Source organism: Apostichopus japonicus, chromosome 5 (assembly GCF_037975245.1).
Source record: "Apostichopus japonicus isolate 1M-3 chromosome 5, ASM3797524v1, whole genome shotgun sequence".
Taxonomy (NCBI): Eukaryota; Metazoa; Echinodermata; class Holothuroidea; order Aspidochirotida; family Stichopodidae; genus Apostichopus; species Apostichopus japonicus.
Window position 1 is genome coordinate 15,752,992 of NC_092565.1, and position 26,678 is coordinate 15,779,669.

Below are 26,678 nucleotides of genomic sequence, written 5' to 3' on the forward strand. Positions count from 1 at the left end.
GGATTCCAAATTGAGAACAATAGATGGGATGAAACTTGAAACAGTTTAAATAACAATAAAAGGGCCTAAAGAAATGAGAACTCAACAATACGAAGACTATCTGAGAACTCTGGAATATGAAAATATACTTCTTTGAATTAAGTCACATAAACTGGAATAAACCAGCATGCATGTGCACACACTCAGCTGATCGGCTGAAGTGCCGATAGCAACCAATAATAATAACTCTTGACATCGACAAGCCAATCGATCGTGCACAGCTGAACATAGGCGTAGGAGCCTCATTTGATTTGGGGGGGCTGTAACGACTTGCCCGAAAAATATAACCGAAATTTTTCGCGCGCTCCGCGCGCGCGCGCGTTCCACATGTTAATGTGCATATCATATAGGCATCCATCAGTTATTAAATCACCTGCCAATAACATAAAATCATTTTCCGTGTTTTTACCCTTCCATATTGGTTAGCATTATTGGGGAAGTCGTTACAACAATAATGATAATAATAATAATAATATAAGTTTAACCATTGAAAAACACATTGCAAATTCTTCATCATTTTCACTAGGTGCCAGTGGCGGAGTTATGGGGTATTGGTCAGGGGGGCGGGGGGAAAGAATGGTCTGTAGGGGCGCTTTTGACACTATCTAAGCGGAGTGCCACCACAGGTTGGCGCGGAGCGTTACAGACATTTTTTGAGTAAAGTTACTCCCTAGATCGCCGGAAATGACCCTTTCCGGGCCTTGCTAATTTGCAGATAAACGAAGAATAAATAGGTGTCATCGCCATTTGTCAGAAAATTGCACCAACAAAATGTGACAAATGTCAATAGGTATTTGAGAGCGCAATAAAAAAGTCAATAATCGCGAATAAGTAAAAAGTGGTAAAAAGCTGAAAGGGCGCCAGCAGTCCATTTGAGTCCGTCAGGGGGGCATCCGCCCCCTCTGACTGTATGGACGCTCCGCCACTGGTAGGTGCACGCAAAGTTCTCAGCATATTGCCCAAATTTTCACCCAAAAAAAATGGGAAAAAAATGCAAATTATTATTCTTTCAGTAGGTGCCCGAAAAAATTCTTATTCTCGAATTTTCACCAAAATATTGAAAAACACATTGCAAATTATTATTCTTTCAGTAGATGCCCGAATAATTCTCAGCATATTGCCGAATTATCACCCAAAAAAAATGAAAAACACATTGCAAATTATTATTCTTCCAGTAGGTGCCCGAAAAATTCTAAGCATATTGCCCGAATTTTCACCAAAAAAATTGGTTGGGGGGGCTGCAGCCCCCCCAGCCCCCCCGCCTCCTACGCCTATGCAGCTGAATGCAAATGTATGCAAATATAATATCATGTTATGCACATAACGTACGCAGCAAGACGCACAACAAAGCGTAGATTCTATCAACAACTACGGATTCTGGTGGGCTGCCAACCAGTGCTATAGGAATGAAGTAACTAAAAGCAACCTTGAACTTTACATGACCTTGTATATAGTGTTCATGTTAAACATACACCCAATAACGTCTCACAAAAAGTATTTTCCTGAGTGGTTCTGAATCTTCAAATGATATCCAAACATTGAGGAGTGGCAAATTAGAAAAAATTAAAATATCTCAAAATGAGAAAAACATACTTTGAAGGAGGTAACGAAATGCTTGAGGAAATTTGAGCATGTGTGACCATTATTGAACTTTCTAGCATATTTGGGCCCAATACTGATTACCTTAAAGAGAATACTGAACAATTGGAACTTTTTCCAGTTTGCTTAACTTACATCATGTGTGAGTATGACTAATACTGGTAAATTGAAAGAGTGTCTAGGACTGAAATGTTGTTCGTCAAATTAAATTCAGTTCAGTTGGTATTTTTAACTGGTGCATTTGACGGGGGGAGTTATATTTTTGAGTAAATTTTAAAACTTGTCAATCAATTGCAAAAGCTGCTTTAAAGACCACCAGTTTGGTAGGAAAAAATTAATACCCCAGGAAGTTCCTGTAATACTAGGACCTTTAATCTCTGTCAGGGTTGCAGGTTATCACCAACATCAACATTGAAGACAAACATATCATGTCTGTCAGCTGCCTCAGCATTATAACATTGTAGTTTTGACCTTCATAATCTTGTCACTTTGACCTGATGTAAGAAAGAGCAAAAAGTGTTCTGTGCTCCATTACCTCTTATCCTGATTAAGTAATAACTGAGCATTAGGTTGACCAGGCACCTACATTAACATAAGACTGTGGTACATAAATGTATCTTGTTACAGGAGGTTTAACTTGGTAAACAATGCAGAAATTGGAAAGTTTTCCCCTCTTTTCTTTCCCTGCTAGATACATATATGTTTAAAGTTAGCACTGCGCACATCTGGCAAAAAAAAAAAAAACAACACAAACTCATGCCTTTCCTCCTTCCTTTATCTATTAGAATGCATTCATTTACTAAGACTTCAAAATGCTTTAATAATATGCAATATGAAAGGGAGTTATTAAACCTGATCTGAAAATTGCAGACTATAGCCACAAGTGGTCAACTTACACTTAACTTTGACCTTGGTTTATAGTGAACACAGATGTTTCAATTTCCTGGGAATTCACTCTTCCTATTATTTTTCCTCTCTATCTGTTAATAATCATGTGCTGTAGAAACTTGATTGAATATTCTTGATAGAGAATTAATTAATAAATTCAGTCTATTTTGCAAGGCATGGTTCAACAAATATAAATCGATTAACTTTAAGGAAAAAGGATATCTGTTAATAAAACTGTTATGAAGATGAAATATCACTTCCACAAATTCAATCTTCTCTCCTAAGGTGCTTCCCAGGATACCTCCTGGTGAGTTTACCTCCATCAGTACACAGGACCAACCTCTAGGGGGTTGTTATATTAACAAGACCTGCCACCCAGGCCAATGACTCTGGTAGCTCTACCTTCCATTGTGTACATGCAACAACAACACACAAGCAGCGATGCGGTGCACTCAAGCCAGGCGGCTTCTTGTGCCAGAGGCATTCTTCAACTACTCTGACAGATAATCCTCCCCTCTCTGCTTCTTCTTTGGGATTCTGAAGGAAGCATCATCCTGGGCAACTGCAGTAAAGAGATTTGTTTACAGAGTCGGTTTGCAGGACAGGATGAGACCATTCCTATAAACTGTCGGAAAGATTTACTCAAGATTAGAAAATGGGGAGCAAAGAAGGGACAGGTCTGAGGGAAAGGACTAAAGAGAAGGTAAGGTCTAGTACTTGGTATATTTTCATGTAAACATAAATTGGTTCAATAGGATATATGCCATCTAATACAACCCTGGGTATTCCTGTATGTTTTGAAAGAAAGAAGTTACATCAACATAAAATGGCAACAAGAAAAGTGGTTGTAACTTGTTGGTAGTGTGGGATGGGAAAATGTGCACTGATTTTTGTAGATTTTGCAAGAATAAATAACTGTCAATAAATAAGGAAGAAAAAGAAAGCAGAAACAAAATAAAGTAATGTACCAGGAAAAGCTGACAGTTTGATATCCTGAAAGTGCTATCGAGAGTAGCCTGATTATGTCAACATGAACAGACATTTAAAAGAAAAGAATTATTTGTAGATTTGCTGCACATCTGTTGAATGATGATCGTTTTATTCCTAGTTGAATACTACATGGAGTGGGGGAAGTGGTTGGGTGGGCTGGGAGGTGCAGGTATAGTCGTAAGTAACAACCTGAAATTATCCTCTTCTCCATCGGTTGGGTTATGTTGGTCTGTTACAAACTGTAAGTACACATATGCCCTTGTAATATGTTGTTCTGATGGTGTGGCACAGTGTGAAGTAACATTTCTGCAATGCCCTGTGGTATCCTATTCTTGGAATAGGGTGGGGGAGGGGGAGATATTTAAGTCCCCCGGAAGAAGGCACATCTAGTTGTTTGAACTCTAGTTGTTTGAATTGTGAGAAATTAGTCTGATTTGTTACCAAGATAGTACACGTTGATATCTTGCGAAAACTGATATTATAATATTGGAGAGAACTTGGACCTCAATATCAGAGTAGCCGCTTGATGTACAAAACTGCATGGGTATCACTGGTACTGTAGCTTAAAGAGACAGCGTTACATACTGTAGTGACACAATGAATTACTAGCTATAATAATGATAATATGGACACAAAGTTTCAAAACCTTAAAACAAATATTTTATCCTTTTTTGCACAGTTTTGGAAGATCTTTGGGTAAATATCTTTATGTTAAATTTCTATGGTGATACAAACTGAGCAAGTCAGCTAGTCAATCATCACTGAATTGTGGTATGCATCAAATGATACCTCTCTTCACTAAATTAAAGCCCTCATGCCCAAACTCTCAGTTACTAAACTGATCAATTCATTTATTTATTTTTAATATCCAATTCAATGACGAGGTGCATTCATGTTAGAATTATAAAACCCTGTAGAGTGGGTGAACAAACAGGATTGTAATGAAGAGAGGTGTTTTTTAATGAAGAGATGGTGCTTAGTTCATGCAAAATGTTACTATAATTTGCAAGTTTTGAAACAATGTTGAAGCATTTTCAGCTGTTCAGATTGTACTGTACAAGTTAAGATGTTTATTTAAGTACACTACTGGAGTGTGTGGGGGGGGGGGGGGAGGCGGGTTAGCACCACTTGATTTGGGGATAAGTAAAGCACATATTTCTTGGGTATAAGGTGTTTTTCCATGTTAAGATTCATGTGATTACTTTTTTAAATACTGAATTTCTTGGGTTTCCAAATTTATGTACTTGACATGATTTGTCCAACAAACTAACAAATATATTTTCGATTCTATTATATATTTGATGGCAGGAGCAGTTATTCTTCTCAACTGCAACCAACTGCTTTAAGTGTTCAAACTTTTCAGCTGTTCAAAATGTAGGTCAAAAGGTTAACGATGGGCTCTGCTGATAACTGAACCTTTGACCTCTGGTCTTTTGTCTTCTTTTGTTTGTCTGAAGAATGAATGGATAGAAATAGTGGTGGGAGAAAAAAAGAGAGAGGAAGTGATGAAATTATAGTCCAATTGTTGTCCCACACTGCCATGCCTCAAGGAAGATTGTATTCACCCTGTGTTCACAGGCTTGAGCATTATACTATTCCAACATTTCTCATGCATATATATATGTATATGTATATATAGGGAAGGATGTGAGTTAAGCTTAGAAAGAACCCAACAGGTATTTATGCCCTATTTAGTTCTGAATTTGACAGCAAATTTTTGATTTCTTTCTATTGTAAATATTAGAAATATTCTTGCACCATTGTTGTGCATTAGTACCATTGTTGGTGTTCCAATTAGATTGCTTGGATAAACAATGTGCTACAACTGATATTCTCATGACCCTATCTGATCTTACAGCATATTATATCAGTGCCAGCCAGGAAGGCCTTGCTTTTAATGGTATATATTTTGTTTTCTACAAAGTGTGATGTGTTTTTCACCTTGAATACTCTCTGGGAAGTAAATATTTTAGTATCCTCTGAGCTGACAAATGCAATTATTTGGAAGATTTTCATTTCATAATAAATAATAAATTGTTCATATAAATAAATTGTGGTCTCCTCACCCAGAAAAAAAAGTGATAAAGTCAAATCAGTAAAATGTTGGTGAATTCAATATTGCAGCAAATTCTGTGGTATTTTGATCTATAAAATTTGTTATTTAACCCTTAGAGCTGGATGATAAAGGGTCCCTGTGAAATGTCACCAAAGTTCACTATGGGGTTCAAATTTATCTTCCCTCTGTGTGTGTGTGTGTTATGGATCCTACTTGAAATTGGTGACAATGTTTGTTGGTTGTTTGTGCTGCAAAGTCTGTCACTAAGGCAGTGATCTGATACTGAACACCTGCTAAAGTCAAATAAAAAAAGACTAACTAGAAAAGAGGAAGATAGCTTATATAGTCACTGCCTATAGTCAATGCCATGTTGCTAGAATTTGTTATTATTAATTTTTATATTGTATTTGTTGTAGTGGGAATATTTCATGGATTTCACCCCTTGCCATTAGTATAGGCTTATACCTGTCTTTTCCTGTTACTCCCCCCCCCCCCTATTAGCCATGCATCCCTTAACTACTATAGTCTCTGCAGAGACTTTCTGAATTATAACAGAGCTTCAGTTCCCTGGAAGTATGACCTTCTCAAATGTCATAATGCTCAGAAGTTTAAATTCTTATTATATGCTAAGGTGACCAGATGTCACAGATTATGTTCCCCTCTAGGATTCCTGTCCCCATCAATGTCCTGGATTAAATGTACATGGACTCTTTATCACCAGAGGTTTCTCTGAGCCTTCATACAAATATGTATGGAGGATGTGAATAATTTAAAGTTTTACCTGTTTGGTATACTCGGCTAACAATGCATGAGGGTATGGTGTGATTGTTTACTAAAGTCTGTGGTACTTTAAAAATGCAAAGTTCATTTTACATTTCAAAGATAATAGAGATTTAGATCATAGAGTAATTTCACAGCCTATTATGCAAATTGAAAACTTTTTTTTTTTGCAGTTTCTGATAATTATGGGACTTTTTGTTATGTTAATGTTTATATGCCCACAAATTTTGACATCCCCTCCCCTTTAAATGTTCACTGATCCCTGATGTCAGACACTAGTCCCTGATGTCAATATGTCAATATGGTGTTCACAGAAATCCTTGAAAAAAGTATGTGGCCATCTTACATTACAGAGACTCATGACAGAGACTGCAATATTCACACTTTACTGAACTGAGAAATTAGGTACAAATCTGAACCCTCATAACTGAAAACAAAAATTATGGAGCGATGAATTTGATTTCTGTAAACACAATAGTTTGAATGCAACACAACACATGTACTGTATGGTATGTGGCTTTTCTTTTCAATGAATTTATGTCTATTTGAACTAAATTCTTAAAAACTATAGAAATTAAAGAATCTAACAAGCATTATTGTACCACCATTCACATTGTAATATTTATGTGAAAAAACAAATAAATGAATGAATGAATGAATTATATTTCTATCATTACGTTAAACAATCTATTGAATAATATCAGGACATTTGCTTATAATTTCTCCTCATTATGCATATTGTTAGCAATCATTTTGGTGAATGCAGGTATGGTATAAATGTTGTTCAACTCTTTTCCAAATTTATGGAAGTAGTACTACCTGCTTCAGACACTCAAGGTCATTTTCTCACTATGCGTTATAATCCAGTTGGTGATACCACCCTATAGTGGTCATATGATACACTCTATGAATTATCCCACTTGTGTTATCACCTCATTAGTCTTGGACAAATCCATGAGTCATCCCACAAATGTTTACCACATCATTGGTCATGGAATACTAATATCATTAATACCACTGTTACCATCTAGAGGTCTCATCGTTCATGGAACTCACTATGAGTTATCCCACCAGTCGGTTACCATATAGGACTCATCATTCATTGAATGCACTATGAGTTATCCCATTAGTGATACCATAGGTCTTATCATCATTGGTCATGGAATACTAATATCATTAATACCACTGTTACCATCTAGAGGTCTCATCGTTCATGGAACTCACTATGAGTTATCCCACCAGTCGGTTACCATATAGGACTCATCATTCATGGAATGCACTATGAGTTATCCCACTAGTGTTACCATAGGTGGTATCATTCATTGAATGCACTATGAGTTATCCCATTAGTGATACCATAGGTCTTATCATTCATATAATGAACTATGAGTTATCCCACTAGTGTTACCATAGGTCTTATCATTAATATAATGTACTTTGAGTTATCCCACTAGTGTTACCATAGGTCTTATCATTAATATAATGTACTTTGAGTTATCCCACTAGTGATACCATTGGTCTTAGCATTCATATAATGAACTATGAGTTATCCCACTAGTGTTACCATAGGTCTTATCATTCATATAATGCACTTTGAGTTATCCCACTAGTGATACCATAGGTCTTATCATTCATATAATGCACTATGAGTTATCCCACTAGTGTTACCATAGGTCTTATCATTCATAAAATGCACTATGAGTTATCCCACTAGTGTTACCATAGGTCTTATCATTCATGGAATGCACTATGAGTTATCCCACTAGTGTTACCATAGGTCTTATCATTCATGGAATGCACTATGAGTTATCCCACTGGTGATGATGTCTCGTTATTCATGGAGCAGGCTTGTGTAACACCTCCCTGGCAAGAATTGTGGACACGTTTATTCAGCTGTACATATATGAGCAATGCATCGGGGTAGTCCCTGTGGCAGATAGCAACAGAGGCAGAAGGAACTCCCATGTATACATATATTGGCCTGTTGGGATAAACCACTGTTGCTTAGGGATAGTACAAGTTATGTCCACAGTCTACTACCAACATGATCATATTAATGTGTTATCGAATTTATTAGATTACCCATAAGACTGCACCTGTCTTCTAAATTCCTGATAAACCAAGCCTGAAGCTATATATCACATATGAATGCATGCAGGTTCTATATAAGCTTGGTGGTCTCAAAAGTGTATAATAATCCTTGCATTAAAGAGATATATATGTTATGATGGCATATGCAGAGAGAAAAATATACATCTATTTCTTATAAAGATATTTTTAAGAGAACAAGATCCATCCTTCTGTAGAATACTGACTTAATATAGAACTATTAAAACATATATATAAATCAGAACATGATAAGCAATTGAAAAGAATATTGGAAGAAATTATTGCACCAGTCTGCCAAGAAAATTGATGACGAGTTGTTCAAAGGAACTATTTATTTATTAAATCATTTAACTATTCCTCAGACTGATGTCAAAACATTGATCTCATTCCTATCATGTCTAGAAGGGATAGCAAGTTTCAATACTTTCTGTTCCGCTTGATTCACAACACTCTTGGCAATAGTTACTTGTTATTGTTGTGTATTAATAAACATGAGAATCCAAGATGTAATTTTTGAGGGGAAGAAGATGAGACCACTGGGCATCCCTTCTGGGAATGCAAACTTATTTCAAATTCCATTCTTGACACATGAGCAGGCTATCCTTGGAAGTCAACTTTGTTTTTACTCAAAAATATACATTTTCTTTGGGGCTATGTGTTTAAACATCCCTATAAATTTATACTTTTCATGCTGAGTGTTTCCATTTCGATCAACAGAAAATAGTGTGTAAGATCCCTATAGTGTTGGACTTCTCTCTTCAATGAAAGTTTCTTTTTGCCAGTTGAATGCTATTTTAGATAGAAGCAAGTCCAAGGCTCCAATGTACGTTTGATACTTGATAGCTTGAAATTTGCTTGTAGGAATAATGTTCGGATTTTACGTACTGTAGGTTTAATACCTATTTTACCTAGTATGGGAACTTCACACTAATTTTACTTGATTTCTGATATACACAGCATATGCAGCACATAGCATTAAAGGGGCTCAATTAGATAAGTTGAAAAGTATAGTATTTCTATGCTGGCATTTTGTTAAGTCACCCACTCATTTTACTTGATTTCCAACATTCACAGCATATGCATGAATAGCCTATTACATTTTCAAAGATGCTTTGCATTTTAACTGTATACCGTACAGCATTGCACATGGCATGCCATCCAGGCCTGCACATATGGTAACTATTCTACAACCAAATTTCTCACTTTGGAAGTTGACCATCATTTTGTTGTTGTAGGTTTCATCATTTGATTTTGTTTATACACATTATAGACATTCACTATACACTTCTCTTATAGGCACAAGCCAGGGTATTGTCAGGGTCATTATTACTAAGTATTGTGTGTTAATTCCTATAGAGGTAATTTAAAGTGCATGTCTTCATGGACAGCAGCCTATTCACAAGTTTTACCGAGTGGATGTAAACACTTTTAAGATGTTTCATCCAAGTAATCCCAGTAACAATACTGGTGAAGATAGTTTACGTAATCTCTTTGTAACGAGGTGGATATTTTTCTTTTTTCTTCTGACAGCTAGGGAGTAATGCATTATTTTATAACACTATTTCCTACTGTATCTATGTTTTCCTATCTTTGGCTGCGTCATGTAAGATATGGTTGATCAATCTCCTACAGTCAGATAAAGCCTTTGTAGACTACAAGGGTAGGAGAAACTTTAAAGAGTGAACATGTGGAGACACACGTTGATTTTGACGACAATGTCTCTGCATCATGTCTGTGCAGTTCAGAAGAGATTGTTCACTTAGTAAGGATGTCCTGCTGGTCGCCTGGATGCTGCCCCTGTATCGTCTGCCATCAGTCAGGGAATAGATGGACAACTTTGACAAAACCTTTATCCTTATTTTGACGTTCATCCTACAGTATTCTTACAAACAATCCACATGCTGTCTGCCAAACAGTAGACTGTTTACCATGAAGTCTGTAGGGTTTAGAAAAGTCATGGGCTAACCAAATCAATTTAAATATTTTGTGTGTTTCTTACTGTTTCTGCAACACCCTGGGAAATAAAGTGATATGTCTAGCACAGCTATCGAGGGGTAAGTTACAGATCAGTAACAACCCTTTGCTGCACAGCTAGATTTAGCAGGGAGGTTGCTTAGATCTAGGGGCATGGTACATGCATAGCTAGATCTAGTAGCATGGTGGTTGCTAGATCAAGGGGCACAGTGGTAGCTAACTCTAGTAACATGGTGGTAGCTAGTTATATTGGGGAGGTGGCTGCTATTGTAGAACTAGTAATATATTGAGGCCGAGCATTGTAATTTAATGATATCTGCTAGTAGCATGATCATATGACTAGATGAAAGCAGTATATGTCATAATATCTAAGATCTTTGTTGCATGAGCTATAAATTAAAGCTATGGGGATGACCAGATGTAGTATATATGATAGTAGCTAGATCTACTTACATGACGGCAACTACATTTATCAGCATAATGATAGCTTGATGTGGTACCATGGTAGTTGCTAATCTGCTTATATGGTGGTCCTTAGATCTAGGATTGACGTAATTCCATATCCAGTATTGGTCGTAGTTCAATGGAAGGACTTATGGTATGCATATAATAGCTAGCCTAAGCTTAATAACATGGTGGTAGCTGTATCTAGCCTGGGAAGCATGACAGTTGCTATGGATTTCTAGCTACTTTTAGTCAAAGTACATTTCTCACCATTATTTTCACATGAAAGTTTGGTCATTTTCTTTTCCTGTCTATTAGTTTTACCTCTTTCTTCCACAGGAGATAAGCATCTCGTTGGAACAAGTAGAAGATAAATCCTCCTTTCCTCCATCTCCAACTTCACCAGATAGCGATCATATAACAGAATGGGAAGGCAAGGGAATTCCAGATTTAAGACAAAGAAATTGGGTTTATATGGTGAGTATAATTATAGTTTCATATACAATCAAAGCAAATTAACAACAACAATAGTAACGACATATATTTTTTGAAACTTGCCAAGTAAGTTCCTCCAAATGAGATTGCAAAAAGAAAAGCTAGTTCAGAGATATCATCTGCCCATGCATTGTTCCTGTCTGTGACCTTTCTTTACAGCTAGGTCAGTCGGTAACCATTCACTGCAATGTTACTCACTGCACAATATAGCCAATATCGTAAGTCAAAGGAGGGTATCTGTTTCACCTAAACTGTTTCTATTTGGAAACAGAAACATTTCCATGTAGGTTTTGGAAAAGAAAACATGTTTTTTATACAATCCTCCTGCCCCAGGTAACCTGTTAGTCACTAAGTACTAACAAAGTTACAGACCATTCTCGCCCCCCCCCCCTGACCAATACCCCTAGCGCCGCAACTGGTTATGTGTTCCCTAACACTTTAGCGTACATACTGTACATCACTGTATGTTGTGTGGGATCACGTCAGTGTCAATGAACGAAAGTTTCATACTGTTACCAATTGACCTTTTGTGACCTATTGTGCAATACTCTTCCATGGTGTAACTCTGAACTAGTTAATTGATCAAACTAAGCATATATACCTCCTAGAGAGTTTTAACCATTAAATGAAAGTTATCGTACCAGGGAGTTCCATAACAACTCCCTGATCGTACTATAAAGTGTTCTCAAAGTTTTATTGTCCAGGCATGTTTCCATTTTATTATCAATTACATGTAAATTGAAAATTTGAAAATATTTTTGATTTGACTTCATTATCTGGAAGGAGAAAACTTGAACTGTCACTTAAGTTAATTAATCTGTTAAGTTAAATAATTTATGGAATGTTTATTACATTAAAAATAAAATATTTTGTAAATTCAACTCACAAACAGGATGGAAGAACTGTAAGTTTTGACAGACTATTAGTATATTTACCTACATGCAAGTATTTACTTTAACAAGTGGCACTTATTTGCTGCGACCTGGCTATAAACCCCTAAAGTAAGTAGAACTCAATAGATCATGTTAAAGTGGGTTAAATAAGATCCGTAACCTAGCCATAGGTTTGCACATGCTTTACATGTTTGTTATGTTCTAACTCTTAGTTAAAATTATGAACTTTGAGCCCCTCTAACATTGTAAGAAGTTAAATCATACAAAAACTTCCCTTTTTAGATGCTTTGGTGAAGTTTGTTAGTATGTGTTCACTCTCTGACTTGCTAGTAAAATCTTTATAAAGAAGAAGTTGTTCAGTCATATTCATTTGAGCTTAATGACCTTGCTATGTCAAGTGGGGGTGTCAAGTGGAGTGTCAAGTGGAGGTTAAGGGACCTTGCACAGATTGTTAAGTGAGGCAATGGTAGGAATCACTAATCCTAGTGTCTAATGTCTACGGTAATAACGGATGTCAGTTTCACTAATTACCTTTAAAGAAATGTTTTGAACTTTCGTTGTGGCTAGGTATAGGGTAAAAACTTGATCCTGTCTTTCTGACGGTAGTAAACTTAGTAATCAGTAAACCAATTCTGTCAAACCCGGATTTTGATGTGAGTGAAAGGAGGTGAATTTACTGGGATGCAGTCACGGTGAGCAGAAAAGTTTGAAGGAACAGAGAGAGGTTACGTGCTACTGAATTACAAAATGGTGTTTACAGCTTATAGGCAAGGTTAACTCTAGCCAACCTAAACGTTTTGCTAAATACCAATCCAATGGTTGTTGACTTTGAACAAGAGCCTATTTGTGGTTGGCCTAATTTTGTAGAATAAACATAAAATTTTGTAAGCAGGAGAGCAGAGGATTGCTGAAAACTGATGTATGACATTCAGGAATAAAATATACCAGCTTGTAGTTGGATTATTTTGTTGTTTATGGTATCTTTGCTCTTGTGAAGATTTTCTCTAACATTGGACCAACATGGTAAGAGTAAAATACAAATATTAATAGTCTTAATTATTAAAAAAAAAGGAAGCTTTGAATAATTTTAATGAAGTTTGCTTTCAATATCTTTCACTTTTCATTTCTTTACTATTAAAGTTACATGTGTTCTCAACTTGTAGGGTATAATTTTTCATTTGAATAATTTATTTGTTATGGCTGTCATATGCAGTAATAGGTTCATCTTACGTTCACCTAACCAATTGAAATATGATTGGACACAATAAGTTTTACTAGTCATAAAATGCTGTAAGCATTAGCCTAGTACATAAGGCCTCCTGATCTTTCTACGATAAAAGCAAGAATCAGTTCTTGTGTCTCAGGAATTTTCAGTTGGCAAAAGAAGATCTGATTTGCAACACTGGTAAACAGAACTCACATCATAGTCAGCACAAAGATTACATTTACTACCTTCTTATTGAACAAAGCTTGTAACTTTAGTAACATGAACTGTTCACCTTACAGATTTAAGACAAAATATTTAGAGTTTGTGGTTGTCAAAACAAAAACCTAAGAACTAAGAACATTTTTCCTTCTAGTGGTGATGGATGATTGTTTATGTGAATCTACTAGTGAAGAATCAATTTACCCAGTTGGGACAAATATTCTCGACACTTTCCTTTTATGTCCTGCTTTAAAGAATGCACTAATACTGGCTGATATGAGAAGAATAAATATCCTGTTTCTATCAGATGAAGGTTAGAAACTGTTCATAGTGTTTAAGGAGAATAGTATGATGTCATAGACACTTTGGTGTTTTGGAGGGAAGAATTGATTAGCAAATCTGTTTCATGTGACCTCAAATTTTCATGTTTCATGTTTCATGTCTCCAGTGATAACTTGGAGTAATATTTCAAGCCATCTTGGCAGTGGAGTAACTAATACCAGCCAGAAGCACTGCCCTCGCTTTGCAGTTAAAGACTCACTTTACGTTCTCTTAATTTAGGTGTGTTCCCATTGATTCTGTGTAACCCAAATGTAATAAGAGATGCTCTTTCCCCCACACCTCAATCAGACAATGTGATCGCGATCTGTGTCCCAATATGCTTATTTAAACACGAGTATTGCAGCCTCTGGAATTTAGCGAAAGTAATAAGGTCTCTGCAAGTTGTTGGAACGCCTCCTGCAATGATTATTTATGCACAGCAGGTGTATCCGAGTTCAGTCCACCTCTGGAGGAGGATTGAAGGAACCGATCCTGAACAGTATCCCCATGTTACAAAGCGAGAGGCTTACCCGTATGGCAAGCCAAGTGGGACAAACACCGCATAATATATCTGCGTATTAATTTGAATTTATATATGCTTATTAATTTGTCCCATATGGCTTGCCATGCAAGCTCAACTCGGAGCGCATGGTAGACTCAGGTAACAGTGGGTTCGAAAGAACACAGTATTTAACTATCCTAACTAGTGTGTAACCATATATATACTTTGATGATTGACTTTCTGATGATATGGTACAGCAAGCAAGTAGCTTGATGTTTCTTGACCTCAAAAGTTACCCCCAGACATACAGAAATTTTCAAACTTTCATGACCACTCGGACCTTTCGTCTCCACTCCATTTTGTATTTATTTCCATAGTAACCGATAATTCAATGAGAACTAAATTTGACCATCGTCACTGCATGAACATGGTTTTATTACCTGGGGTATGCAATTATTGACAACTTCATATATAATGTGGCCAAAATTGCACAAAGTGTAGAAATAGGTAAGGGTGTCCCAATGCCAATTTGTGGTCAGGCATCGTAGTATATTATATATGCAATATCGAAGCTGTTAGATGCCAGCAAGCAACCATCATTGCTCCGTTTTCTATGTTTGAAGTAACTCCACCTTACAATACTATTACACGTTAAACTAACTTTACAATATATTAGTAGTTTTCAATCATGAAAAGGTATGAACATCAAAGATCATTGCTGTGTGATTGATAACACCCTTCTTTTTCTTCTTTTCCTTAAGTCTTTAGAGTTTTTAGAGAAGGGTTTCGGACAGTTAGAAGAAAACCAGAAGAAAGTTCTGAAGTGGATCGTGTTTGGTTTGCTGGGATTCCTCTATTTTGCATATTTAATCTACGGCTTGGTTCGTCATTTCCATGAAGCTGTTCCTCTTCTGGTCATCACCTTGCTTGTGGTTGGATACTCTCTAGCAAAGTATGTCATCAATCGTTGGGGGGACGAATGGAAGAAGATATTCAAAGAGAGCAAATGTATGGAGACCTCCAACCAACAAAAGAAAGTTTTAAGATGGTAGGTACATGGTCGATTGGTTGTAAAAGTGATGCATCAGTTTGGGCCTCAAAGATTGGCTGACTTTAGTCATGTTATTTCAGGACTCCTGTTCATAACATTGAAAAGACAATACAAAGGATGAATTAAGGGGATGTCAGCTGAGGAGACATTGAACCTCAACATGCGGCCGGGTCAGTCATTAACAGTTTTATATATCTGTTCATTAAAGTAAGACAAAAGAGTTGCTTGAGCAAAGTTTTGTGTATTGTGATTTTTGCACTCGCAGGCCATTTAAATAGTTGTACATATATGCAGCAATGGGATGCAAAGGGTGCCAGGGTAAGTCATGTATATTATCTCTGTTCCTTACAATAAGACAGAGGGGTTGTTTGTTTGAAGTTAGTGTATGGTGAGGTATACACTCACATGCCATTTAAAAATATGATCATGAATTGAATATATGAATTTATTGTGAGCTGAGGACATGTTGATTTATACACAACATAGGGTCTCAGAGAGAGCGGCAGGATAGGTCATGTCATTATTGTAGTGCGCATGCGTGCTACAATATTGGGATTACTTTATACCCACCCCATTATCTACATGGCTGGCTGGTGAATCATGCCAGTTGAGCATACACTCTTCATAGCAATCTCAAATTTACAGGTTGGCTATGGAGGAAATATCTAGACCCAGATTTGCAAAGAATTGTGGCGGCGAACATTTAATGCTGCACACGTTAAGAAAATAGATCTCCTTGAGAAGCATACTACTTCAAAACAATACATAAAATTCTCTACTTAGGTTCGTTATTCTCGAATCATTTGAACTCATTTGAGTTAATAACATCCTGCAAAAAAGTTGCAAGCAACAACTGTTAATCGTATTTATCCGCAACAAGTCAGCATTATCTGTACTTATTCAGCTCTTGCAACATAGGCAATGTTAATATACATTATTATAGTGTGCTTGCTTGTCCGTAACGACATTGCATTATATACTACACAGTGATAGTTAGTTTCCACAGGTAGCTGCTTCGTACGTGGAGTGGAGTGGAGTGTTAGCCTAGTGGTTAACGCCAGTGCCTTTCAATCATAAGGTCCCCGGTTCGAGTCACTCCCAGATTAATGTATGTCGTCCAGTTAGAGAGTTGTTGACAACTAACAATTCATAATCATGGACTTTAAATATGAATGTAAGAGACTGACTTCGGTCAGCTTGCGGCTTTGATAAGCCAATGAGGCTTCTTCGCGAGTTCCTGCTTGCAGGAGGATCTAATATACATATACATACATATACATACATAAACGTATATGGTTGGCCGTGTATGGCATAATGTTACGTGTTTTAGATGATGACCAACCAGGACCAGGAAATCGACCAGGCAGTTTTTAATAGACTGGAGAGTGTTACATGTGCATTTGTTAGATAATAGTGCATTAGGCCCAATGGCGGAGCGTCCATATAGTCAGGGGGGGGGGCGAATGCCCCCCCTGATGGACTCAAATGGACTGCTGGCGCCCTTTTCAGCTTTTTACCACTTTTTACTTATTCGCGAATATTTACTTTTTTTATTGGGCTCTCATCTACCTATTGACATTTGTCACATTTTGTTGGTGTTGACACCTATATTTATTCTTCGTTTATCTGCAAATTAGCAAGGCCAGGAAAGGGTCAATTCCGGCGATCTAGGAAGTATATCTTTACTCAAAAAATTGTTGTACGCTCTGCGCCAAACTGTGGTGGCGCGCCGCTTAGATAGTGCCGAAAGCGCCCCTACAGACCATTCTCGCCCCCCCTTGACCAATACCCCTAGCTCCGCCACTGATTAGGCCTTCGGTGTAAACCACCATATGTTCGTAAAATTTCGCCAACTAGCAGCAAGGATACAGTAATGTTAACGTGTTGTCTAATTTGACCAATCAGTGTCCAGGACTGTGTATTCTCTGTCATGACCGAGTGATTCGTGATTGACAGCTTGGTTGCCTGGTTAATATGTAATGGGTTTAGTCATTATTTCTTTGTTGATATTGCAGGTACATGCTAGCTAGAGTACTGTTTAAACATTACACAATATAGCCTAGATTTGGTCTACGTTAAAGGACCAAACCCCCGAACTGGCTTCTTCGTGACCGAAATAACTTCAAAAGATTGCAGTAACAAAGACCCTCCATTGAATACCAACAACTAATTAACTTTCACCTTCACTACAATGGCACGTGTTTTTATACAAATACGACTTTGTTCTAGTTGTATTACAATAAGACAACAAGAATGGCTTGCATGAAGTTAGTGCATGGTGAGGTTTACAATCACAGACCACTGAAATGATGAATATATTAATGTCAGCTGGGAATACATAGACATCTTAACATAGTAACATAGATTGCACATGGGTGATTAATGTTGTTGCCTCTGGTTGTTTATAATATTTGTGTGTTTATCATGTGTTTCTCCTGATCAAAACATAGCCATTTATTGCCTGCATCTACATTGGTGTTATTATGTCTGCAGAGTTATTATAGATAAGTGTTATTCAATACCTAATTCAATTTAGCATGTATGTAATATTAACTCCAGGTGATGTCAGAGTGCTTTCAAGGGGCCCAGGTTCACTGCTTACATGGGATATCATTTAATGATCCCCAAGGGATAAAGGTATAATGTCATCTCCTTGCTCAGCCAATATGATGGTATGCAGCCATATATCAACACAAAACCAGATGCACTATAGGTTTATAGCAGCAATTTGTGTACCAAGAGAACATTGTATTTATCATCACCCGAACCCTGCTAGAACTATCAACAAGTAACAGATTATATATAGAGTGAGCTACTACTCAACAAGTTTGGTTTGACTTGAAACACTTGATCTTGGATGCAAATGGTTTATGCAGTGGTGTATGATTGGGTGTGTGTGCGTGTTACTGTGTGTGTATACATATGTGTATTTGATGCCTGCTTGTAAGCATGATGATACACCAAAATATTGCATAGGGCGATTAAATTCCTATTAGGAATGTAGATGTATTTTATTGATTACAACAACCCTGTCGAGATTAGTGGAGGGTGAAAATTGATGGAGGTCAAAGGTCATTTAAGGTCAGTAGAAGTTACATTCCAAAAAACTTGGTAAACAAGATATTCTCACAAAAAAATTGGTTTGTATGAAATTTATACTTGAACTGTAGATCCACTTTGATGACTGAGTGCTTTAATAATTATTCATAACATTCTAGTTTGTGCAATCACGAAGGAGGGTTTCTTACTTTCTGAGCTATTGTGATTTTTGTTGTTGATGAAATACAGAAAGCTGCTTTCTAACCTTCATTGGACCTTCACAGAAATCGGCATCCTTTTGATGTTCAGTAGCTAAAATTAGAGGATTACTGAGACTGAAGAAGAAAGCCACAACTAATATATCGATCGAAGGATTAAATTCAGGTTTAACAGGCTTAAAACTTACAAGCAAAGAAAAGTTTGACTACAGATAACCATGTTGGGTCTTTGTAGCATATTTAAAGGGGTAATATATAATGCACTGGCTGAAGTTGATAGCTAAAAAAAAAAAACACATTAGGTGAAAAAAAACATCCACATAACATTTTGTATGGGGAAGAAATGATAAAGGTTACATTCAATCGACCATATCTTGAGTTAGGAACAAGATACAGATCTAGGACTTTCAATTTACAGTGTGGAATGTTTTTCATTTCCATATAACTTACACTGTGTGTGCAACTGGAGTATCTGTTTTATTTGATGCAAAGTATAACAGTATTTTCATAACATGCTTTTAAAAAATATAATGGTAATCCTCTTCAATTGCGCTATAACCCTTCAAGAGGACTTTGCTAACACTATCTGTGATTTATGCATATATCACAAAATTGTTTCTGCAATTCAAGTCTAGGTATCATTGTAATAACATGGAAGTCAACCATAATATGACCATTCTCTTCAAATTTACTACATCCCATTAAACCATACGCAATCGGCTACATATCACACAATCTGTTTACCTCATTGAAATAACATGGAAGTCTACAATTAAGACTATTCTCGTCAATTTCACCATACCCCTTTATGGGGACCTCACTGACATTCACACTTGGGTGTTTATTCAAGCAGACATGCATAGAAGTTCACATAGTTTAGTTCTTTATTCATGACAGTTTGTATCCAAATTTTCCCATAAATGTTACATACTACATCTATTGTTCAGGTGAAAGTGAAATACTTTGGGTGCCAGAGGTGTGTTTCAACTGCTCCAATAGTTTGAAGATTCATTCATTAATTCCCGACCATACTCCCTCGAAGTACCTTAGCACTGTCACTTCTTAAGAGAAGCCACCCATGATAGATAGGCCTGGGCATGAAAACCAATCCACTCTAAACCTTAGCATTGTTTGACTAATTAATGTTCCTACCCCTCCCCCACCCCTCCTCCACCTCTAACTTTTAGGGTGCTACTGTCCTGTCTTCCCATAACAATTGCATTCTTGCTATCCTACTAAATGTATTTGGTTCAGGGTTTTCTTTTCATCATTTTGTTTTCTCTTTAGTTATATGCTTTTTTTATTTGATCATTACTTTGCTGTAGTTTTATCCAAACATACTGAGTATTGTGCAAAGGCAAGACATCCTCCTAGCCCTTTCAAATCATAGATTACTTAACTTTGCATCGAATTATTACAATTCAAGTCATCAAAAACCATTTGTTGCTCAGACACTTGTCACATTGTTCATCAATATTCATGGCTGCCAAAAGATACTGATTGAAATAGCAATAGATTTTCTTTGTCTTTTGAATTTTTGAAATAATAAGATTAATAGTTAAAAAGCTTGTGGGTTGCATCACGCTGGTTAAGTGCGGGATAGACAGTCTCTTAAATATCTAAACAACATGGAACCTTGTTCATTTACCACATGCTAGCCACTCGGTGTCATTCAATGGAGTATGTGCATCTATATTGTTTATTATTGTCTCATAGTAATATACATCTTCTTGCTTGTTTGTCACTTGTCAATGACTGCTGCCACCAATATCTTCCAGTTCCTGCTCATAATGACTGCTGCCACCAATATCTTTCAGTTCCTGCTCATAATGACTGCTGCCACCAATATCTTTCAGTTCCTGCTCATAATGACTGCTGCCACCAATAACTTCCAGTTCCTTCTGATAATGATTGCTGCCACCAGTGTCTAATACCATTCATTCAATTTTTTTGTTTTCTATTTCCTGGGGACAATGTACACCTAGATCGGTAATGACTTCAGCCTCCGATATCTTCAATCATTGATTCAAAGTTAATGTTTTCTGCTTTCTCAGGGAAATCAACTTCTTCCTGGTAGTTTCCTCTTGATGGTGACTGCTGCCACCAAATTCTCCTATCATTGATTCAATGCTGTATATGTTTTTATGCTTTCTCAGGGCAACGTACTCCTTCCGGGTGGTTTTCCTCTAGATGATGACTGCTAACACCAGTGGTTTATTTCAAGTATTCAATGCTGTATATGTTTTTCTGCTTTCTCAGGGCAATGTTTATCTTCAGTGGTTTATTTCATGTATTTAATGCTGTATATGTTTTTTCTGCTTTCTCAGGACAATGTGCTTCTTCCTGGTAGTTTCCTCTTGATGATGACTGCTATAACCAGTGGTTTATTGCATGTATTCAATGCTGTATATGTTTTTATGCTTTCTCAGGGCAACGTACTTCTTCCGGGTGGTTTTCCTCTTGATGAAGACTGCTAACACCAGTAATTTATTTCATGTATTCAATGCTGTATATTTTTTTTCTGCTTTCTTAGGGCAATGTACTTTTTCCTGGTGGTTTATTTCATGTATTCAATGCTGTATATTTTTTTCTGCTTTCTCAGGGCAATGTACTTCTTCCTGGTGGTTTTTCTCTTGGTAATGATCGCTGCCACTGGTGTCTTCCATTCCTGGATCAGAGAACCAAGGCGAATGGTATCTGTGCTTGGTCTGATTGTTATGTTATCCACCAGCTTACTTTGTTCTAGGCATCCTACAAAGGTAAGGCAACAGTCAATGAATGTCCTACACAAGTTAGGAGGGGGTTGTTTTTGTTGGGTGGGGGGGGGGGGAGTGGGATGTTGATGGTCTCGAGTGCTTTGGTTTTCTTTATGATAGAACAAAGTTTTTCAACACAAGCCAGACATAAATACTGTTTGCTTGATTCGCATCCCTCCCAGATTCGTTGGCGGACTGTCTTCTGGGGGGTCTACTTGCAGATCTTCTTCGGGGTTCTGATCCTCCGAACAAGATTAGGATTTGAGTTCTTCCAGTGGATAGGCAAAGAAGTTGAGGCGTTCTTAAACTATACAACAGTGGGTGCCACTTTTGTCTTTGGTCCTCAAGATTTAGCACTTAGGTCTTTTCTCTTTGAGGTAAGGTCATTTTTCTAATAAACATTAATGAAAACATTTAAAAAAATTTTCCCCAAAATATCATCATTTTTATAATAGTTTGTCTGGATTTTTCATCTAAGGATAGGAGAAGAGCTGGTGATGAGTGTTCTTGTGAAAGATTCATCTAAGAACGACATCGGGTTTTCATTTAGAGAACAGAAAGGAGATATATGCTGAGAAGTGTATCACATACCATACCATGACTCTGCCCATCTGAAGGAAAAGGACAACCCAACTAACCTCACTATTAGCAAATGTGATGCATATAGCTTGTTAAGAATAGCTCCACAGCACAGCTAAGAATAATTTAGTTCTATGTGAGAGATACCATGTTGGAGAGTTTTTAATACTTCACCTGCAAGACTAGAAGACTTGAACAAGTCTAGAAATGACACCATAGAGCCAGTGGTGCTTTAAATTTAATGTTACTCTCTATTAATCACATTGTCTAATTTCTTTAAAAAGAGTGTTGGCATTTGAGCATTTTGTTGCTGCAGTCCATATTTTTAACTTATCTTCAAAAAAAACGAAAATGATAAAAAAAAAAAAATGAAACTAACCTTTTACCTTTGGTGGAAATATGACATAACACATTGCCAAAATTCTAGTCCTTGAAGAAGAAGAAGAAGAAGAAGAAGAGGAAGAGGAAGAGGAGGAGGAGGAGGAGGAGGAGGAGGAGGAGGAGGAAGAAGAAGAAGACTGTTTGGCTGTATGAGAGAATTGTGCATCACAACTATATCATAGGGAAAAGATAATATTTGGATTTGCCTCTCCTTTAATTTGCATACCTCAGCCGACTGGAGTTTGGTCCTAACAAATTGCGCACCCACCAAACACTAGCAACGAATGAAACAAGTTCAATAGTGTTTTGAGATGATCCTAGAAAATTATGCAGTGTTTCGTCATCATCATCTTTTCTTGGCTCTGACTCCTTTGATCTTATTTTTGTACTTTCATACAGATTTTACCCGTCATCATCTTCACCAGCGCCATGTTTGCTCTCTTCTATCACCTGGGACTGATGCAGATTGTCATCTCTGCTTTTGCATTCATCATGCACCACACCATGGGGGTGTCCGGTGCAGAGTCATTTGGAGCTGCATCAAATGTCTTTGTTGGTTGTGTGAGTCAACTTAGTTTTTTGTTTAATTATGGAGAGAGTAAAATGTATGCATATAATGTATTCTTTTATATTTAAAATAGAATATATTGAGTTAACTTGTGTTAAGATGTCATCTTATTTTCAACTGTATGTTCCAATGATGAGCACTGTTTAACGTACTTTATCAAGGCTTATCAAGGCTGAAATATTGATAATGGTCGAGGGGGACAGAGAATCCAATCCCTCTTCCCAATTCAGAAACAGAAAAATACCAAATTCACAGATGACACCATGAAAATAACTTGTAGTGTGAGATTCTCAACGAAATTAATTTTGAAATGAGAAAGCAACTTTGAGCAAGTCAAAGTTGTTGAGCTGTGGTGATGACCTTTGACCTTGTTATATAATTTTATAATTCTCCATTCATTACTTGTTACAGAGTACTGCTCCCTTGGCCATAAAGCCTTACCTGAATGACTTTACCACATCTGAAATGCACTCATTAATGGTTGGAGGCCTTGCAACCATAGCTGGTAGTGTTTTAGCAATCTACATCAAGTTTGGTGTCAGTGCAGCTCATCTGCTGTCTGCGTCCATCATGTCTGCTCCCGCCTCTCTCGTGGTAGCCAAGATGTTCATTCCAGAGGTAGACAAACCTAAAACAGCAAATCATGCGGTCGTGTCTGACTGCGGAAAGTGAGTCATTCTATAGCTTCCTTTAGTTGACTAGAGTTTATTCCACAGGTAGATGGAAAAAAAAAATTAAATAATAAAAAACAATAAATAATAAAACAAAAAACCCAGCAAACCATGCTATGGCGTCAAACTGCAGACAATGAGTCATTCTTTGGGTTGGATAAGTTGACTAGAGTTTATTCCACAGGTAACCTAGATGTCGACTAGATGTCAACATGTCATCCACTGGATGTGAACTAGTCTAAAGATCACCTGAAACAGCAAACCATTCTATGGTGTGAGACTAGAGTTAATTCTGTTAGCTACAGTTAATTCTGTTAGCTCCTCTACATAGTTAAAGGGAGCGTCTCATGCCTCAGTAGATTGACTGATGTCATGCTGACTATGAACTCGTCAGTCAACCAGTAGTGGACCTCATTGTGTATTTCACAATCTCTTCCTTGTAAACTAGCTATTGATAACTGTACCTTTTCTCTCTTATACTCTGTTAAAACTTAATGTTTCAGTTACATAACTCTACACAAATTTATATGTTTTGTAACCTAAGGCTATTTGCTAACTGAAATATGCAAATAAAATTCATTACTGTCATAATAATTCTACCATCACCAACCCCAACCACCCACACCACCTCCCTTCCTCTTCTTCCCCCTTGATTTTTCCTCCCTTTTATTCCATTCTTGGTTACCAGAAAGTCAAAGAACTGTTTTGAAGCTCTCTATAATGGTGCTATCGATGGATTAAAGATCTGTGGTTACATCATCGCTAATATTCTGACTATTCTCTGTGTCCTTGCATTGATCAACAACATTCTTCAGTGGCTCGGTGAACTAGCAGACATCGAAGGCCTTAGCTTTCAGGTCAGTTTTTAAAACTCTTTCAAGTGCTGTATATTTAAGCAAATTTATATTTAAAGATTAGTATTGTTGCAATATCATGATATCAGCAATACTTGTATATTGTTATGAGTTTAACCTCCCAGTATTGTTTTCCAAAAGAAGAAAAAACAATTAAATTTTATAATGAGTCAATAAAATGAATTTACCCTTACGAATTTCAAGGACAATGTATAAGATAAATCATTGGTCGATAGGGATGTTTGAAAAAATGTTTGAACAGGATTTACGTGAAGAAGTCTAAGACGGTATCTTTGACAAAAAACATTGCATCAAGACAATTTAATGTGAGTTTTATCTCAAAAAATTTAACAAACGTTTGGTTTTGAGAGAACTGCAAAAGTAGTTGAAATGTGGGACCTAGTGCTGAAAGGTCGGTGATTGTCCTTTGACCTTTATTCAAAATGGTTGACTTTATCCTGCTGGCTTATTTCCTTTTCAAATGATGCACTTTCTTGTTTTTTGTTCTGTTTGGCTGTAGTTAATCTGCAGGTATCTCCTCTATCCCTTGGCTTGGATTTTGGGTACCGATCCTGAAGACTGTATGGAAGTTGCGGAACTCATTGGTATCAAGACTTTCCTGAATGAGTATATTGCCTATGAATATCTTTCTACTTATATCAGAGAGAATACAATAACGGTAATCAGTTTTTATCTTTCAAAGCCATTTTTGTCTTTGACAATTGTGACAGTGTCTGTCAACAGTGAATCCATAGTAATAGTGTTGTAGTACCTTCATAACTTTTAACCTATTTCAATATGTAAATATTGTCCTCTATTTTTCCTTTGTCTTCTCCTATACTCATTGTTAAACTTCATTACCTATCTATTCAAGAGTGATTTTTTATCAGATAATATCAAGAAATGTAAGGACCTTCACAGTCAGCGTTTTGTTTTATCCTCATATCAAGGTTCTGTGAAAACTGCGAATACAAGAAATCAAACCACAAAAAAATTCAATGCGTCCTCTTTGTAGCTTATTGGCACGTTCTCACAAGTATCATTTTTTTACAGCCAGGACTGAATGTTATATAGCAAGTCGATTTATGAAGTTGAAAATTGGTCGACTTGACATTGAAATTAAGTAAGCTGCTTTGTAGACCTGTTTCGAGACGGTCTGGTGTACAATGAAATATGCAGATGCGTTGCCTTGAAGTCATTTTTTTGCATTTCTTTTACTTCTGTCTGCGATATTATAATTGTGAGAGAGTAAAGATTGTAACATAAGCAAGAAGTTGTTCATCTTTTGATATCATTAGTTAATTGATTTTTTTTTATTTCTCTTATTCCTAAATGCTATTTTTAAATTTATTACATTAAGTGTTGGGAGAGTGTACAAAATTATGGTCCATTCATCATACCAACATACCCAAACCTAACTTGAAATGAATTGTAAATAGGAAACACAAAAACACTTTTATTTTCATTTTTGATTTTTTCTTTTCCCCCCTTTCAGAGTCGCTCACAAATCATTGTGACCTATGCCATCTGTGGTTTTTCTCATGTTGGTAGCATCGGTGTTCTCTTGGGTGGCCTTGCACCTCTGGTGCCAGACAGGCTTTCAGAAATCAGTTCTCTTTGCGTGAGGGCGCTCGTTTCTGCCTGCATAGCCTGTTTCATGACAGCTTGTGTTGCAGGTGAGTTAACTTTCATGCCATTTTGGTTAAACTTGAAACAAGTCTTACTCGTAGTAAAAACATGTGAGGATAAAGCCGTCAAAATACTGCTTAATATCAATGTATTGTACGTTCTGTGAAAGATTCCATTAGTTTTAATAGTGAGCAATATTGTCATCACTTTGTTAAACTAAAATGGTAAGTTACGTTGAATTCATTCATTTTTTTCTTGTGTTTATCGTTACTTTTGTCACAATTTGTGTGCTAACGATCAGCATTCGGAATAATTACTGATAATGAGACACTGAGGCAACAAATAAAAGCAATTAATGTATTGAAGTTACTAAGAAGAATTATTAGTAAGAAAGCTCTACATTGGCTTGATTTATC

At 36.8% G+C, this 26,678-nt stretch overlaps 1 protein-coding gene across 2 annotated transcripts in view; it reads left to right on the plus strand.

Annotated features, from left to right (window-relative positions):
• The window catches only part of LOC139967821 (solute carrier family 28 member 3-like), a 34,104-nt gene that overhangs the window by 2,883 nt on the left and 4,543 nt on the right, over positions 1-26,678 (plus strand). The window contains exons 2-11 of one of the 2 annotated variants that reach the window (XM_071971929.1): positions 2,812-3,229; positions 11,219-11,356; positions 15,278-15,564; positions 21,427-21,583; positions 21,763-21,957; positions 22,940-23,101; positions 23,520-23,776; positions 24,468-24,636; positions 25,154-25,312; positions 26,129-26,309. In XM_071971929.1, coding sequence (XP_071828030.1) covers positions 3,182-3,229; positions 11,219-11,356; positions 15,278-15,564; positions 21,427-21,583; positions 21,763-21,957; positions 22,940-23,101; positions 23,520-23,776; positions 24,468-24,636; positions 25,154-25,312; positions 26,129-26,309 — 1,753 coding nt within the window. In that variant the 5' untranslated portion in view covers positions 2,812-3,181. Of the gene's footprint in view, positions 1-2,811; positions 3,230-11,218; positions 11,357-12,746; positions 13,291-15,277; positions 15,565-21,426; positions 21,584-21,762; positions 21,958-22,939; positions 23,102-23,519; positions 23,777-24,467; positions 24,637-25,153; positions 25,313-26,128; positions 26,310-26,678 lie in introns of those variants that run through there. The other variant, XM_071971930.1, reaches the window with a different exon arrangement.